The sequence below is a fragment of the Danio aesculapii genome, chromosome 3, assembly GCF_903798145.1.
Source record: "Danio aesculapii chromosome 3, fDanAes4.1, whole genome shotgun sequence".
Taxonomy (NCBI): domain Eukaryota; kingdom Metazoa; phylum Chordata; class Actinopteri; order Cypriniformes; family Danionidae; genus Danio; species Danio aesculapii.
The window spans coordinates 678,409-697,396 of NC_079437.1; the positions used below are offsets into that span (position 1 = coordinate 678,409).

The 18,988-nt window shown below is 35.3% G+C and overlaps 1 protein-coding gene across 1 annotated transcript in view; it reads left to right on the plus strand.

Annotated features, from left to right (window-relative positions):
• LOC130220629 (protein shisa-6) overlaps positions 1-18,988 on the plus strand; it is a 444,723-nt gene that overhangs the window by 409,081 nt on the left and 16,654 nt on the right. The window contains exons 6-7 of the mRNA XM_056452846.1: positions 12,301-12,363; positions 17,524-17,544. Of these exons, the coding sequence (XP_056308821.1) occupies positions 12,301-12,363; positions 17,524-17,544 (84 nt within the window). The remainder of the gene's footprint in view (positions 1-12,300; positions 12,364-17,523; positions 17,545-18,988) is intronic.

The following is an 18,988-nucleotide window of genomic DNA, read 5'->3' on the forward strand; positions in this document are numbered from 1 at the left end:
AGGAGAGCAGCTTTTGGAGTGTGTGTGTGTGTGTGTGTGTGTGTGTGTGTGTGTGTGTGTGTGTGTGTGTGTGTGTGTGTGTGCGTGTGCGTGTGCGTGTGCGCGTGTGTGTGTGTGTGTGGTGTGTGTGTGTTCCTCCATCTGCTGGGACAGAGATGAGAGCTCTTGTGAGGCGTCTGATCCCCGTGGTTCCCTTCAGACCCTCCACATGTAGGGCACTCACTTTTAGATAGCGTCCCGGATGGATGTTTAGCTCCTCCACTGACAGATGAAGCTTCAAGAGGCGTCCCGCTGCCAGACGGGGATTTAACTGCTTAAACTTGTTCGTTTTCTCAACAAAGGGTGAAGGAGCGACTGTTTTATTTTACCGTTTTGTTTTGTTTTGTATTAAGATACAAATGAAGAACAGTAGTATGAAATTTCCTTGACTGTTTTTAATTACGCTGGCTCAGTGGTTAGCACTGTCGCCTCACAGCAAGAAGGTCGCTGGTTTGAATCCCGTCAGTTGGCATTTCTGTGTGGAGTTTGCATGTTCTCCCTGTGTTGGCGTGGGTTTCCTCCGGGTGCTCCGGTTTCCCCCACAGTCCAAACTCACGCGCTACAGGTAAATTGAATTAACTAAACTGTCCGTAGTGTATGAGTGAGTTTGTGAATGTGTGTATGTATGTTTGTGAATGAGTGTGTATGGGTGTTTCCCAGTACTGGGTTATGGCTGGAAGGGCATCCACTGTGTTAAACATATGCTGGAATAGTTGATGGGTCATTCTGCTGTGGTGACCCCTGATAAATAAGGGACTAAGCTGAAGGAAAATAAATTAATAAATAAAACAATTGGAGCTGTGATTTGCAGAATTTTACTTAATACATTGTATTTAATTTTAACCATCTATTTTTCAGTACTGGTACTACCTTAAGCTAAATCAAATAAAATGAGAAACATTTTCTAGACAACTGAAATGTTTATTTTATTTACAAAAATACAAACATGTATTTTTTTATTTAGAAATTGGAGTAAGAAAAATACTAATAATTCATTAAAACAATTGGCAGCTGTGATTGCCATCTTTTTACTTTCTGCATTTAATTTAATTGTATCTATCTATGTTTCAGTATTAGTTTAGTAAAATTGAAGCTAAATTTATATGAGATGAGAAATGTTTTTTTGGAGAGATTAATTGATTGTTGATTGATTGATTGATTTTATTTTGTTTTGTATTGTTTTGTGTTCTATTTTATTTTATTTTGTTTTGCTTTGTTAATATTTATTTTATTATACTTCATTTTATTTAAGCTTGATTTAACAAGTTGAGAGAATTTGTTGAGTTTTTTTTCTATTTTCTAATGTCAATTTTTGTGAGCATTAAGCTAAACTAAATTAAAATGTAACATTTTTAATTATTTCAGTTATTAATTTTATATTTATATCAGTTTTATGATTTGATCAATCCAACAACTGTTGAGTTAAATGTGCATTAATTCTACATTCATAGACTTTTTTCCTCATAATTTATTCTGTACGTTTTTTTTCAATAATTTAAGGCCATTTAATCTCTTTTCAATGTGAATTGATATGCATTCATCTACTGTAACAGTCAGTGTTATATAAGACTTTCTTTTTCTAAATATTTTGAATTAGTTTTAATGATGGATGGATTGACGGATGGACGGACGGATGCATAGATAGATAGAAGGATATAACAAAAGAAAGATAGATAGAAAGACAGACAGACAGACAGGTGGGTGGACGGACGGACGGACGGACGGACGGACGGACGGACGGACGGACGGACGGACGGACGGACGGACGGACAGACAGACAGACAGACAGACAGACAGACAGACAGACAGACAGATAGATAGATAGATAGATAGATAGATAGATAGATAGATAGATAGATAGATAGATAGATTTGATTTGATTACGTCTGTACATTCATTCATTTTTATTTAAGGCTCATTTATTTCAGCACATAAAGTTAAAGTAAACAATAATAAGAAAGGTCCCCTTGGCAACTAGCTGAAGTAAAAATACACTTATTTTAAGTAATGGAACACTTCTCTTTTTAGACTTTAGTTGTATTTAATAACCTGCTGGGAGTCTCTAGGCGCTGAAGCCGATCATTTTAATTTGCCATCATGATGCTGTGATGGATTTTGACACAGAAGTGACTGTTAGGCCGACGGTCATGGCTTCTGTCAGCAAACACACACTTCTCTGTAGGAGACAAGCGGATGTACAAATAACCTGCAGCGCTCCAGGGCCTGTTTGACATTTGGGTTTGACACCAGGACCAGGAAACTTCATCAAAAAATGTAAATGGGTTGAATGCAGCATTTCAATGCAGTTTAATAGGAGTTTAGTTAGAGCAGCTTTTCTGATTGATGACCTGTGCAGGAGATTTAAAGATGACTGCCAAAAATATGTATAGTTTTAAAGGGATAGTTCATCCAAAAATAAAAACAAATGTCTTCTTCAAAATGTCAATCCAGATTCATAAACCAATGTTTTTCGTGCTCAAATAGCAACATTATGCATATAAAGGGGAGCTATTATGCAAAAATCACTTTTAAACACAGTTGTGTGGCAACAGTGTGTGGATATAACTAGCTTCTAATGGTAAACAGTTATTAATTAATTATTTTTATAAGCACACATGATAAAAACAGTCTGCTGAAACACTTTGATTGACATTCTCCCTTTGTACGTGTCATCAGAGGGGGAAAGCCCCGCCCACTAGTGATCATCTCTCCCTCATTAGCATATGACATTAGTCTTGTTTTTGAATCTGCCACTATGCTGACACACAGGCATTTGTAGCTCCGCCCTCTTTTTTTAAACCTCATTTGAATTTGAAGCGACAATCACCAAAATGGCACAATTACCCAAAAAGCCTAAAAGGGTCTGTTTCAAAGAGTTATAAAACATTATTTGTGGGTTATTTTGAGCTGAAACTTCACAAAAAACACTCTAGGGACATCAGAGATTTATTTTACATTTTGTAAAAAGAGGCATAATAGATCACCTTTAAAACAGAATCTTTTCAAACAGCCATAAGAAAAATCCATCCATCCCCAGACAGTCCCTGTTCCTGTTTATTTAGCTGAGTTTTATATCTAGTAGCCCTGAAAGGATGCGGTTTGACAGCGTGTGTTGTTCTCCTGTCAACATCGCACTGAAGTTGTTTCGGATCAGCATTTGAAGCTAATCGATTTCATCTCTGCAGGTTCCTGCAAACCAAAAACAAGAATCACACCACAAGCTGACTGTTTTCAAGCTGCTTCGTTTCTTCTGCAATCTCCATCCACACACATATATTCTTCATTTTCTGACGCAAAGCAGGTTTGCAGAGCATATAGAGTTGAAGAATTATTAGCCCTACTGTATATTTTTCCCCTCAATTTCTGTTTAACGGAAAGAAGAAACGCATTTCTAAACATGTAAATAACTGATTTCTTTTATCTTTGCCATGATGACAGTACATACACAGCAAAATCCTCTGAGTAAAATGTACTCAGTTCAGAGAGTATTTGGTAACAGGTTGGTAATAAGTAGGGCCACACGGAATCTGCACGCGCAGAATTCCGCAGATTTTTAGCCCATCATTAATTGTGTTTATTTACTTGAGTAAATGTGTGTAAATCTATATTTATTCCTTTTTTTTATTAATTACAGTAATATTATTGACTAATATGAAAATGTTCATCTGATTTATGTACAATGCAGTTTGTACAGTAATATTTTCTGTCTTTTAGTAGATATATTATATGAGAGACTTGCTTTGTTTACCAAATAAAGTGAATCTAATTGGATTTGCATTTTTAACATTAAATAAAAGTTAAAAAGATAATATATATATATATATTTTGTTATGATATTCCCAAAATAATTTCGCAGAAATTCGCAGATTTTTACCAAAGTTCTCAGCAGAAATAGCAAAATACATCCGCAGATTCTGTCTGGCCCTAGTAATAAGTAAAGCTGCTGTTTGTGGAGTTGCTTAATGATCTTCTGCTGAGATTTTGAGAGATTCAGTGTTTTATATTTCTGCTGATTTGATCTAAGACTGTGACTGAAGGCAGTTGTAGTTTTGTGTTCTGTGTTTTTGTTTAATAACAGCAGGTGTTCATCATCAGTGCTCAATCATCATCTTATTATTCTTTTCATTGTCATATTAACTTGAGTAATTTTAACTCAATTTAGAGAGGGACCAAATACTAAACTGAGTGCATTTGACTAATACTAATATACTGTAAATCTTGATACTGCAATGCTCAACAGAAATTACTGTGATCATCAGTTCACTGAACTCACCGCTGTTTACTGAATGTAACCAAATAGCGTAAAATCTCCAAGAGGTGACACTCAAGTGCGATTTGGGAAACAGCCACTAGATGGCGCGGCGGCCATTTTGGAATACAGCATATTATAAGTCTGTGAAATAAACTATTAAAAGTGCTGATGATTGTGGTAGTAAGTGTTGTATTGTCGCCTTTCAGGTTGTATCTCAGCTTTAATGTGCTTTTTAAATAAATAAATAAAAAACAAAGTAGCTGCTTGCCATCGCGGCAGCAATAAGATCCAATGGACAGCCGACCGCTTTCACTCCAAAATGGCGGAATCCGGGGCTGTTGCAATGGAACGTTCTATTGAGTGTCGACTCTTGGTCCTTCTAAACTCTTTGGTGTAACCACAAATACAGGAACACTGGAGTATTTCAAAGTCACTTCAGCTGGTTTGTCTATAAGCTGACATACGAGCAATCCGCTGATGAATCGCAGCTTTAAAATGCTCAAGTGTCCCTGTATCTGTGGTTAGACACCGTAAACAGCGGTGAGTTCGTAAACTGATGACCTTCACGACCAATCACAGTCATTTCTGTTGAGCACCTGAACACAAGGGCAAATCAGTGCGGTTTAAGAACGTGTTCAACATCACTCAGATGTTAGCAGAAAATTGACCTTTGTAAAATTTTTATTTCGATTGCTATCATATTCCCAGTGGCGGGCAGTAGCATTGCTACTAGTGACGCTGCGAGCCTAACTACATTTCTCAGTAGCGTGATGGCAGCTTCACTACTTTCTAAATCAAATAACTTTTTAGTAGCGAAGCTATTTTATTAGTCTAGTAGCGCAGTAGCGTCCTCACAAGCTACATTTACCAATAGCAGAGCAATAAGTGACGGCACCGACATTCACAGAGCTGTGAGGCGGGTGTTTAGCCAATGAAAGTAAATCCATAGCTGCGTCTCAAATGGCACACTATGCACTATGTACTAATGCATTTACACACTCAACAGCATAGTATATATATATGTAGTGTTGTCCCAAATGGAGCACTAATGTTTTTTACTAAGCGGAAATTCAAACCATTTCTCTCATGAAGTTTGACGGTTGCCAAATCAGTGAAATAGATGACCAAACTATCAAATAAAACCTGCCATGAGTATAACCGCATTCACCATCGGGAGGCGCTATAATCACTCTCATAGGAGAATTTTTCTTTCACCATCCAAAATAAATAAAGTTATCCAACATGTGCACCCGATAGCTCCGCCCCTACCGCTACCTGAGCAAACCTGCGGTCGTTGAGTGCGTAAAGTGTCCATCATTACATACTTCATTTTACCAGCTGAATAAGTGCATCATCCGGGTAACTAAAGTGCACTTATTATTTTTAGAGTTTTCAGTGTGAACGCACTACTTACACTATTCATACTACAAAATGGTGTAGAATAGTGTATAAGTATGCGATTTGGGACGCAGCTCATATGATGGCGTGAATGACGTTTTCTTCTTCCTGTTTTACGGTGGTCTACAACAAACTTTTTGGTGTGTTACTGCCATCTCTTGCTCTGGTCTGTGACGTCGCCAATTTGTCATACACAAGAAATTTGCTTGAAAAGATGACTGAGGGAAAATAGTTCTGTCTGAAGCAGGATTTCTCATGACCATACCTTGAGAAGTACATGTTAAGATGCAATAACGTTAATTCTGATGCTGTGCTTTTGTTAGAGCTGATTTGATTTTTTAAACGTTGTTTGTTAGTTGAGTTGGTTATAAATTAACTTATAGTTTGTCCAGCAAATGTGCCCAAGTGCATCCATATAGGGCAACATATACCTTAGTAATTTATAGTAAATACTATTTTTTTTTAAACTACACAATAGTGAAGTACTTGAATTAAGTTGTTGTGGTCCTTTTACTAATGATACTACAGTATGTGGTTTATATCATTAATGAAGAGTTGTAAATATGTATACAATATAAGGCTTATTCCTAAATATTTCCCTTTACTATCAATTACTATAGTATTTTAAATGTGTAACACCTGGTTTTATTGGATTTTTTTTGTTTCTGTTTAGTACAGCATATTATTTGCAGTAAATAGTTGAACTGAATAATTATGCCTCATATGTTTCATTGACAGTTTTATTAATCACTAAGATATTATTGGATTTAAGTTGCTTCGATTTAAAAATGAAAACTGCAAAAATAGCTTAGATGTAGCTGTAAGCTTCGCTTGCTTCATTTCCCAGGGAGTAGCTTTTAGTGTAATTGAGCTACATTTTAAGTACACTGAAAAAGGTGTTGCATGCAAAACTGTTGTAAACAATTTATTTGTGTTGAATTTAAACAAACAAATTAAATTGAGCAATGTTCAACTTAATTTGTTTGTTTAAATTCAGCCCAAATAAATTGTTTACAACCATTTAACGTAAAAAAATTGAGTAAATCCAAGGAATCATCTTTGAATAATTTTTTTTCAGTGTAGAGTAGCTAATAGCGTAGCTCACTTCGTTGTTCAAGCAGCTTGCGAATTCCAGTATCATGACAACCCTACAGTACATAATATTTGACTAGATATTTTTCAAGATACTAGTATTCAGCTTAAAGTGGCATTTAAAGGCTTAACTAGGTTAATTGGGTTAATTAGGCAAGTCATTGTATAACCATGGTTTGTTCTGTAGACAATCAAAAAATATTGCTTAAGGGGGCTAATAATATTGACCTTAAAATGGCTTCTAAAAATTCTAAACTTCTTTCATTCTAGCCGAAATAAAACAAATCAGACTTTCTCCAGAAGAAAAAATATTATAGGAAATACTGTGAAAAATTCCTTGCTCTGTTAAACATCATTTGGGAAATATATACAAAATTCACAGGAGGGCGAATAATTTGGACTTCAACCATGTGTGTGTGTGAAGCAAAGAAAAGAGCTGCTTTTGGTCTGAAAGCAGCAAACAAGTTCATTTAGTCAGCAGAGTGAAGACGGGATAATTGGTCCCCTGATCAAAGCTGGGTCGGTTGAGTGGGACAGCCGCTCTAGCGGTCCTGTAGATTTAGCATAGCACTCGGCGTTGTGTAATTGGACTGTGTTTTCGCTGTGGATGTGCACCTAATCATCTGTGCTTGTCTGTTCTGCTTTTACCCTTAAATCCACAGACGGGAAGAGAGAGCGAAACAAGCTGTGATGGGCTGAAAGCTGATTAACATCAAACACAACATGCCTTTTTTTCCTCTTTGTGGTTTGAGTCGCGAAGGCCGGGTCAATATTTGCTTCACGCCGCAACGTTTCTGCCTTGTTTTCCAGCGCAAACATCTAAACATTCTTAAATCAAGATGCTCGTTTGAGAAGCAAAATGACTTGATGTGAAGTCTTGTTCTGTGAAATGCTTGATGTGAGTTTATGCTAAAAACCAGAACAAACATGTGATGTAAATATGAAAAAAGTCATATAAATCGATTTCGCTTTGAATCGAATAGATGGTTCACACAACATTTTTATGACACTTATGTGGTTCTAAACGTTTATGATTTCTTTCTTCTGTTTGAACACACAACATTATTTTCCAAAGTACATTGACATTCAAATTATAAACAAAACATCGAGTCGAAATCAAAGTTATTCGCCCTCCTGTGAATTGATTTTTGAATATTTCCCAAATGATGTTTAACAGAGCAATGAAATTTTCACAGTATGTCTGATAATATTTTTTCATCTGGAGAAAGTCTTTTTTGCTTTATTTCGGCTAGAATAAAAGCAGTTTTTAATTTTTAAAGCCCATTTAAGGTCAATATTATTAGCCCCCTTAAGCAATATTTTTTTTTCTATTGTCTACAGAACAAACCATCTTTATACAATGACTTGCCTAATTACCCTAACCTACCTAATTAACCTAGTTAAGCCTTTAAATGTCACTTTAAGCTAAATACTAGTGTCTTTAAAAAATTTTACTCAAATATCATGTACACTGAAAAAAATTATTCAAAGATGATTCCTTGGATTTACTCAATTTTTTTACGTTAAGTGGTTGTAAACAATTCATTTGGGCTGAATTTAAACAAACAAATTAAGTTGAACATTGCTCAATTTAATTAGTTTGTTTAAATTCAACACAAATAAATTGTTTGCAACAGTTTTGCATGCAACACTTTTTTCAGTGTACTGTCATCATGGCAAAGATAACCGAAATCAGTTTAGTAAAACTATTACAAATCACTTTAGGTTAAAGTTAATTCACTGAAAAAAAAAGTTTGTTTTGGTACTCTTAAATCAATGTCTGAAAATTTGCTTCTGAATTTGAAGTGGGTGGTCCTTCTCTGATGATGTCAGTTGAACCAATATCCTTAGCCACACCCTTCTTATTGTTAGTTTTCTACAAGGGAATGATGCGCAATAAAGAAAGCCTTGTCCCCTATTCATTATTCTGTTTCATTTGGAAGTACATCAGTAACTTTCATGCACTCTTTAAACATAGCTGCCATCAAAGTCAAGAAAAGTTCACATAATAATAATTAGGGGCAGATATTAAAATAGTCTCCTCCCCTTTAGCTGAAGGGATAACAATTTAGGATATTATAATGTGTTTGAAACAAAGAAAACTCAGGACTTCAGTTGAGGTGTTTGAGTTTGTAGTATCAAGAATCTTTATGTATGTCATGCACAGAATTGACTCAATCACGCTTTGATAGTTTATCAGAATGTTCTTTACAATAAGATTCAGGTCAAAAGTTATTGCTCCATCCATGTTTCACCCCTACGTTAACTTAAAACAGTCACATGACATGCGGAGCAAACCATTGCAAAACAAACATGGGGGAAGATTAATAAATGTACAGTGCAAACTAAACATATTATTAGCATAGTATGAATTCAAGTAGTGAATTCAAGCAGCCTAACTTTAATGTTAAATTACAATCTTTTAAATGATTTCCCTTACAGAGTTTATTTAGAAAATGGCAATACAGTTTTTTCAACAAATATTTTCATTCTTTAATAGCAACATTACGAACTTATAGGGGGCCTATTATGCAAAAATCAATTTATAAGGTGTTTAAACACAATTGTCTGGCAACAGTGTGTGAAAATAACCAGCTTCTAATGGTAAAAATAAATTAATTCTATGTTTTTTAATCACACTTGATAAAAACAGTCTGCAGAATCACTCTGATTGACATTCTCCCTTTGTACGTGTCATCAGAGAGGGAAAGCCCCACCCACTAGTGATCATCTCTCCCTCATTAGCATACGACATTAGTCTTGTTTTTGAATCTGCCGCTATGCTGACACAAAGGCATTTGTAGCTCCGCCCTCTTTTGAAAAGAGCACAATCTCATTTGTATTTAAAGCGACAGTGACCAAAATTGCACAATTAGGACCAAAGCCTAAAAGGGTCAGTTTCAGAGAGTTATAAAACATTATTTATGTGGTGTTTTGAACTGAACTACACACACACACACAAGCACACACTCAAGAGACATCAGACTTATTTTAAATCTTGAAAAAGGGGCATGATAGGTGCCCTTTAAAGAATCCGGATGTTTATTTAATTTTTATATAATATTATTTTGTTTCTGAGGTAAATGTGGCACGTTTAAATGTTTGTACTGGAAACACAAAGTAGTAATGTCAATCATGCATTAAGAGATGAAGGGAATCTCATCATGCAGACACTGTTGTTTACCATCTAAGTGCTCCTGGAAGATTATTGTACGCAGATAATGTGTCGTGTTGATTTGATTCTGCATTGAGGGCGGTCAGATGTTCTAATGTTAATCACTTATAAACACTGGTTTTCATGCTGCTGTTATCAGCCGTCTCGTTGGATAATGAGATTTAATTGTGTAAATGACACTGAAGTGCGTTTGTGTCGAATGCAAGAGACTTGCATCAAACTTTTAGGCGTCCTTTAGAAAATCCTTAACCCCAGAACATGAGGACACACTGTAAACTCCAAAAATTATGTGTGCTATTTGTTCAGACAGCTTAGTTAAATGAGCTGAAATACACACAATTAAAACTTAATGATAACTTTATTGTTTTATGTTCAGCTCACTTAAATTTATAAAAACTAACTTAATTCCTTAATTCCTGTGTTGTCCCAAATATTGTCCCAAATTTAAATATCTGTTTAAATGACACAATTGTGGTATATACAGTATAAAATATGATGGTTTCGCACAATCCCTTCATGTTGTCCCATCAAGTCACTTGTTAACTTTAACTTTAAGTGGATTGAACATAAAACAATTCAGTTGTCCCCCAAAGAAGCTTTAACTGAATTGTGTTGTTTCAACTTATATAAATAAGTAGTTTAAACATGCAGCAAAAGTTTTGTTTTGTTTCCCAGTACTGGGTTGCGGCTGGACGGCATCCGCTGCATAAAACATATACCGGAATAGTTGGTGGTTTATTCCGCTGCCGTGACCTCTGAAATAGAGACTTAAGGGGGTCGCACACCGAATGCGCTGCTCAGCCATGCATTTTAGAATTCTAGAATTCCGCGGTGCCCAGCTACAATTCAGGACACTGTTCACATTTCTGACACGCCACAGAGTACCATCTGAATAATTTCATATTAATTAACATTCGAATGTGCGCATCTGGTGTGCGATACTTTCAACTGTTATGTGCATGCCACATCGTGGTGCTGAGCGGCTCATCCGGTGTGAAACCCCCTTAAGCTAAAATAAAATTAATGAATGAATAATGGTGTTTTTTTTATGCCAGTGACGATTGCTTTAGGGTTAATGATGAAAACAAAATAATAAACAAAATTAATAATTATAATAAAATATAATAATAATAATAATAATAATAATAACATTAATCATTTGTATCAGCAGAAGTAATCATGCTAAAGTTTCTGCATTTAATTGCAGGAATAAATAACATTTTAAAACATTGACATAGAAAACATCATTTTAAATTGTAATAATATTTCACACTAAAATAGTTTTTACTGTACTTATTGTTTTTATTATTATTAAATAAATAAACTAATAGTGAGCATAAGACACATGTTTAAGACAGTTAAAAAAACATTTGCAATTTTTCCAAAACAAAAACAGCAAGTGTTCATGCAGTCCCTTCATCACTAAGATTATATAGGTTTCAAGACTAAATGCTGATGTTCAGCAGAAATGGAGCAATAAAGGCTTTATTAGGTTTTTAACTTTTATATCTTTAAGGGCTTAAAGCTGCAGTTATTATAGTGAACTTGTTGATTTAGCATTGGTTTTCTGTCTGAAACTCTTCTATGTGTGTTTTTGATCAGTCTCGGGAGATTTGAGCTCTTCTTTTCCCGGAAGCATCTGCACTGTAAAAGATATCCGTTAATTAAGAGTAATTATGATTCACGAGAGTTATTCATTTATTTATAGTTAAAGGAGCTTGATCTGGACACTATTGAAAATTCAACTGCGCAGTTTAACAAAGTGACTTTTATTTAGTAATTTGAAACAATGTACTGTATTAAAAATGATAGATAGATGGATAGACAGACAGACAGACAGACAGACAGACAGACAGACAGATAGATAGATAGATAGATAGATAGATAGATAGACAGACAGACAGACAGACAGACAGACAGACAGACAGACAGACAGACAGACAGACAGACAAATAAATAGGAGCTTGATCTGGACACTCGTAGACTTTTATATTGAAAATTCAACTGCGCAGTTTAACAAAGTGACTTGTATTTAGTAATTTGAAACAATGTACTGTATTAAAAATGATAGATAGATGGATAGATAGACAGACAGACAGACAGACAGACAGATAGATAGATAGATAGATAGATAGATAGATAGATAGATAGATAGATAGATAGACAGACAGACAGACAGACAGACAGACAGACAGACAGACAGACAGACAAACAGACAGATAGATAGATAGACAGACAGACAGACAGACAGACAGACAGACAGACAGACAGACAGACAGACAGATTTGTTTAGTGGAAAACATTAAATCACACCATTTTTTTCCCATGTTTTTTTTTTTGACAGATAACCATCCGCACGACTACACCAGCCACCTGGATCTCACCGGCTCACACACACCCAAAATAGGTGAGTTTGTTTAACCCTTTGAGCTTTTGGGATTGGTATTTCAGTGCTGCTGAGGGTTCCATCACACGTGCGGAATTTAGAATGTTCGGAATTTAGAATGGAAGTTCCGGAATTTCAAACCAGCCACTCTTCTTATTTAAAGCCTTTTTTTAAGATTTAAAAACTAAAGCAGAACACAGGGTGCATCTCAATTAGCCCCCTTGTTCAGTAGTCAGAGCACTGATCAGGACGTCAGCCATTTTAAGCGCTGTCTCGATCGCAACATTTGGTCCCACTTTATGTTTAGTGGACTTTACTATGTGCTTAAATCAAAATATACAGACAATGGAGGCTCGTTCTTTATCCTCACGCTGCAGATGCTTTGTTTAACTGTTTTCTCGCTAGTGAAGCGTTCAGTTTTTCCACCTACAAAGTCCTCCGTGTAAATAGCAAATGTGCCAACGCAACTGACTCTTAAAGGTAATGGGAGATGAGAGTCTGATTGGTTGAATGCGCGTTATGCTCAAAACACACCCAGAACTCATTAAGAGAATAAGCACAACCCTGTTAGACCATGCTCCAGGGGCGAAGAGCGTATTTCTCCATCCTTAAAATAGCAAAAGTTGATTAATGCTTTTGCGCCATGAGCTTTAGTCTTTGCGCCTAGATCGTTAAAATAGAGCCCTAAAAGTTTAAAGCTGTTAATAAAATCCCTCCAGGGAGACATTCAGTTGAGATATTCTAAACTCACCAGTGAAAAGGTTAAACATTTTTTATTTCCAGCAAATCTCGATCAGCCTTTTGTGAAGCGATGTGAGCAGCTCAGAGTTTAATTGATTTCTGACATCTCGATACAATCAGCGTCTTCCTCATCCAGATGGTTTGAAGTGTGAAGAACATGATGTTTACAACATCAGATTGGAGTAATTAATGGAGCTAGACTTTATCTCCAGAAAAGAGTTTTTGTAATTAGCCTCATCAAATGAGTGTTGATAATCTCCATTACTCCCCGACGCTCCTCAAGATCACAGACGCCTTTCACCAAATATATTCGATTGGGAATGAAGCAGCAAAAAACAGTTTCTTGACAGGAAATTAAAAGCTTAGTCTGTAAATGGGAGGATTGTGTAACAAAACGTTATGCTAATCGCATCTGCGCAGTTTGCGGATGTCATTCAAAAGGCACAATCGTAATAATTCTGACGGTATCACAGCTTCAGCAGATTTGATTTGTTGTGAATAAGCTTTTCAGACTGCAAGCGCACTTCTCTCTCTGTTATTAAATCAACTTTCTTGTGTGTTTGCCATCAACTGAAGCTTGAATTGGTTTACAGGATGTTAATATCAGCTCGCTCCAATTATAATAATAATAGAAATAATAATAATGGGTCATTCCATGTAAACTCAACCACAAAATCCTTGGCTCATTTTTGGCTCATTTTTATGGTGAAAGAAAATCAAATTTAATCAAAATATTCAATGACACAATGATAAATGAGGCAGTTTTGTACACAGAAATTTTTAGGGTTGTTAGTGAAATACATTGACCTTTGTGGGCCAGTGATGGCAGTTAAAAATTAGAAGTATTTCTCAATTGTTCACATTTTGTCATGTAATATATATATATATATATATATATATATATATATATATATATATATATATATATATATATATATATATATATATATATATATATATATATATGGGTTAGTATACAACCCATACTTATTGTGTTTAAAACTGAAAATTCTGTCATCGTTTACTCACTCTTTACCTGTTTCAAACTTGTTTGAGTTTCAAGAATGTTGCAAACCTATAACCATTGACTTCCATAGTATTTGTTTTTCCTACTATGAAAGTGGATGGTTACAGGTTTTCAGCTTTCTTCAAAATATCTTCTTTTGTGTTCAAATAATAAAATAAAAAATAAACCCAAAAAGAGTTGAAACTACTTCAGGGTGAGAATTAAAAAAAAAAAAAACTGTCCCTTTAAGGAGTGAAGAAGAAAGTCAAAATATCAATTAACATTATTATAAATGTACCGGATAATGTATAGAGGGGTCAAAGCGATGGTTTTCACCCAAGATTCAGAGCTAAATTACAGACTATAAAGGACTTTAGGATTCCAGAAACATTATATTGTTTCTTTACACAGAGATTTTTAGGTTTATTAGTGAAATACATTGACTTTAGTCGACCAGTGATGACAGTTCAAAAATGGGGAAAAGTATTTTCTCAATTTTCCAAAAAAAACAAATATGAATTTGTATATTCAGCTCATGTTTATGTATTTAAAGGGACAGTTCACCCAAAACTAAAAATTCTGTCATCATTTACTCAATTGTTTCAAACCTGTTTAAGATTCTTTTTTCACAAAAAGAATATATTTTGAAGGGATGGAACTGCTTTCATTTTTGGTTGAACTAACCCTTTAAGGAGTGAAGAGGAAAGTAAAATATTAATTGACGTAATGATAAATGTACCATTTTTTGTATTGAGATTTGGAGCTAAATTGCAAACTATAAATGACTTTAAAAAGACGGCTTCAGCATTACATATATATAAATAACAATATATATATATATATATATATATATATATATATATATATATATATATATATATATATATATATATATATATATATATAAAACAAAATCTTTTTTTTTTTTTTTTTTTAACAGACATTAGTAGGTTTATCAGTGAAATATGTTGGCTTTCTCCATTCTCAGTTCACATTTTCATTTGGTAACAAAACAATTAAGGGCTTCTATACAACTTATATGTATTGTATTTGAAGAGAAATTTGAGAAGAACATTTTGTTAAGCTAGAAGGATATCTTGTTTCTTTCTATCATCAATGTAATTGCTCAAAATGTACCTGTGCGAGAGCCAAACATGTTTTATGCCAGTCACTCAAGACGTATTAAAGATACAATATCCCCTTGGATTTTTGTTCTTAATAAAATCAGATTTTTATCTCATAATTTTAAATTGACTAGATGGTTTAATTCCTGAGTTATGTGTCCAAATTGTAGAATTTTCTGCCAATTTCAGTGGTCTAAAACTAAATGTGGACCACTTTATGTACAGGTCACACTTAATTTATTTATGGAAGAATGTCTGAAGAACAAATGTAAAAAAAATAAATATTTATCTGTTGCCTGGAACTCAAAAAGTCTAAAACATGTTTTAATTTCCTCTTTACGTTGGTTCTTAACAAATGTTTCTTTCTGTCAACTCGATTTTCAAGTCTCAGTCTTGTTGATTTTCAGACATGTGAGGACTCAATCTGTGAAATGTTGAATTTTACCCATATTTGATCCATTTGTGGGTCATTTTTTTTAAACAATTGATATTTCTTTTCTATTTCAAAGAGGTATTTTTGAAGAATATAATTTATTTTTACTATAATTGAATTATTACCCTCTACAGTGCACATTTTATTTCTTAATTAGAGTTTATGTCTTGTTTCTAGTCCAGCTAAATAAGGAAGTATTTTCTAGACAAGCAAAAATAATGTATTGTTTTAAGGTTATTTTGCTAGTTTTAAGGAAAAAAAATGACCATATTATTCCTAAAACAAGACAATATGTTTTGCTTCTCTAGAAAACGCTTCTTGATTTCAGAATTGTCAGATATTTGAACCAAAAACAAGACAAAACATGTTTGGACAATTATCAATCTGGTTTCAGACCACATCACAGTACCGAGAGCGCCCTTATAAAGATAATCAATGACATCCGCCTAAAAACAGATTCAGGTAAACTAACAGTGCTGGTACTGCTCGATCTCGGTGCCACATTTGACACTGTCGATCACAGCATACTTCTGGATAGGCTGGAAAACTGGGTTGGGCTGTCTGGGACGGTCCTCAAATGGTTCAAATCTTAGTAAAGAGAGTTAGTAAATCAGCATACTATCATCTCAAAAACATTGCAAGAATCAGATGTTTGTTTCCAGTGAAGACTTAGAGAAACTTGTTCATGCTTTTATCAGCAGCAGGGTGGATTACTGTAATGGCCTCCTCACTGGCCTTCCCAAAAAGACAGTCAGACAGTTGCAGCTCATCCAGAACGCTGCGGCCAGAATTCTGAACAGATTCAGGAAATCAGAGCACATCACACCTGTCCTCAGGTCTTTACACTGGCTCCTAGTTACATTCAGAATAGATTTTAAAGTATTATTACTGGTCTATAAATCACTAAATGGCCTAGGACCTCAATACATTACAGATATGCTCACTGAATACAAACCTAACAGATCACTCAGATCTTTAGGATCAAATAAATTAGAAATTCCAAGAGTTCAGTCAAAGCAGGGTGAATCGGCTTTCAGCTACTATGCCCCTCACTGCTGGAATCAGCTTCCAGAAATGATCAGATGTGCTCCAACATTAGGCACGTTCAAATCAAGACTGAAAACACATCTGTTTAGCTGTGCCTTTACTGAATGAGCACTGTGCTACGTCCGACAGATCGAACTACTATGTTTTTCTCTTCTTTTTAATTCTTTTATAACACATTTGATCTGTTTTTATTTTATTTTATTTTTATTTTTACCATTTCTATTATTTGTTTTTATTTCTCTTATACTTGTTTCTTTTATTCCTGTTTATGTAAAGCACTTTGAATTGCCACTGTGTATGAAATGTGCTATATAAATAAACTTGCCTTGCCTTGCCTTGAAAAAATTTAAATAAAAAAGGATTTTTGCAGTTTATCAAAGGAATTGCGTTGAACATTTACCACAAATTGTTTTACCAGATTTGTTTATGTCTGTAGCTCGTGAAGTATTAAAGATAGCTTCATTTCCTTTTAAATACAAACATGTACTTTCATTTTTATCCCTACATCACTCAGTCCCAAAGATATCTGTTGACCTTAATGTGACTCCTTTATTCTTGACCAATTTTAAATCACTTCGCATACATCAGCTAATACTCAAATTTGGCCATTTTGACAATCCATTTTTTCTGTAAATAATTATCCGTAACATTTAATATATTGGCTTTCATTATGTTTGTCTTTCTTTGAGGGAAAAAGCTTTTTAAATCAAACATTTAAGCCGTGGATGCTTCCGAAACGTGACATGAAATAACTGTGAGGCCGTGAATTAAAATCATGCACAAAGATAAATAAAGTGACTGATTTTGTCTTTCTCACTTGGGTTTGTCAGGCCACCGAATAGAGCACTACGGTAAGCAGTACGCATGTCTGACATGTGTATCTTTTTCTCTTTTCTTGTTGTATGTGACTGTATAAGGTTGACCCTGTATTTGGTGTGTATGTGTATATGTGTGTGGTTTCTCTGTGCCTCTTTGGAAATATGGCTTATGTGATGTCGTACATGCAAATCCAGAAACTATGATGGCCGAGAAAGCTCAATACGCTGCTACTTAAAGGGATAGTTCACCCAAAAATCCAAATTGACTCAACGTTTACGCACCCAACACAAAAGAAGATATTTTGAAGAAAGCTGAAAACCTGAAAAAATAAAGAGTGTGCCTCACACAGGTGAGTGGGCTTGACAAACCACCCTTAGAAACACTCTACTCTCCAACTCCATCTTACAAGGACTCCGTTAGTAACTAGACGTCGTCTAAATGTTTAAATAATTGAAGTAGTTTAAGAAGTTTGAAACAGTTTGCACAGACAGATAAGTACATATATGTTAGCATTTTTATAGTATGATTGGCATGTTTCCTGCTAGGAGGCTGATGGGGGTTCTGAGTAGTTGCTAAGGTGTTGCTAAATTGTTGTTATGGTGTTCTGGATGGTTGCTAAGGCATTGCTAGAGTGCTGAGTGCTTGCTAAGGTGTTGCCAGGGTGTTCTAGGTAGTTAGTAAGGTGTTGCTATGTGGTTGTTAAGGTGTTGCTAGGCGGTTGCAAGTTGTTGTTATGCGGTTACTAAGGTGTTGTGAGCATTTGCTAAGGCATTGCTAGGGTGTTTTATGTGGTTGCTAAGATGTTGCTATGTGGTTGCTAGGGTGTTCTGATTGGTTACTAAGGCATTGCTAGGTGGTTGCTGAGGTGTTGCTAGGTGGTTGCCAGGTGTTTGCTTAGGTGTTGCTAGGCGATTGCTAAGGTGTTGCTAGGCCGTTGGTAAGGTATTGCTAAAGGATTGGTAGGGTTTTTTGAGTGGTTGCTAGGCGGTTGCTAAGGCATTGTTCGATGGTTGCTAAAGAGTGGTTGCTAAGATGTTGCTATGTGGTTGCTAGGGTGTTCTGATTGGTTACTAAGGCATTGCTAGGTGGTTGCTAGGTGGTAGCTAAGGAGTTGCTAGGTGGTTGCTGCGGCATTGCTAGGTGGTTGCTAAGGTGTTCTAGGCAGTTGCTAAGGTGTTCTAGGTGGTTGCTAAGGTGTTTCTAGGTCATTGCTAAGTGGTTGCTAAAGTGTTGAGTGGTTGCTAGGCAGTTACTAAGGCATTGCTAGGCAGTTGCTAAGGCATTGCTAGGTGGTTGCTAAGGAGTTGCTAGGTGATTGCTAAGGTGTTGCTAGGCTGTTGCTAAGGTGTTCTATGTGGTTTCTAAGGTGTTTCTAGGTCATTGCTAAGTGGTTGCTAGGGTGTTGAGTTGTTGCTAGGCAGTTTCTAAGGCGTTTCTAGGTGGTTGCTTAGGTGTTGCTAAGTGGTTGCTAAGGTG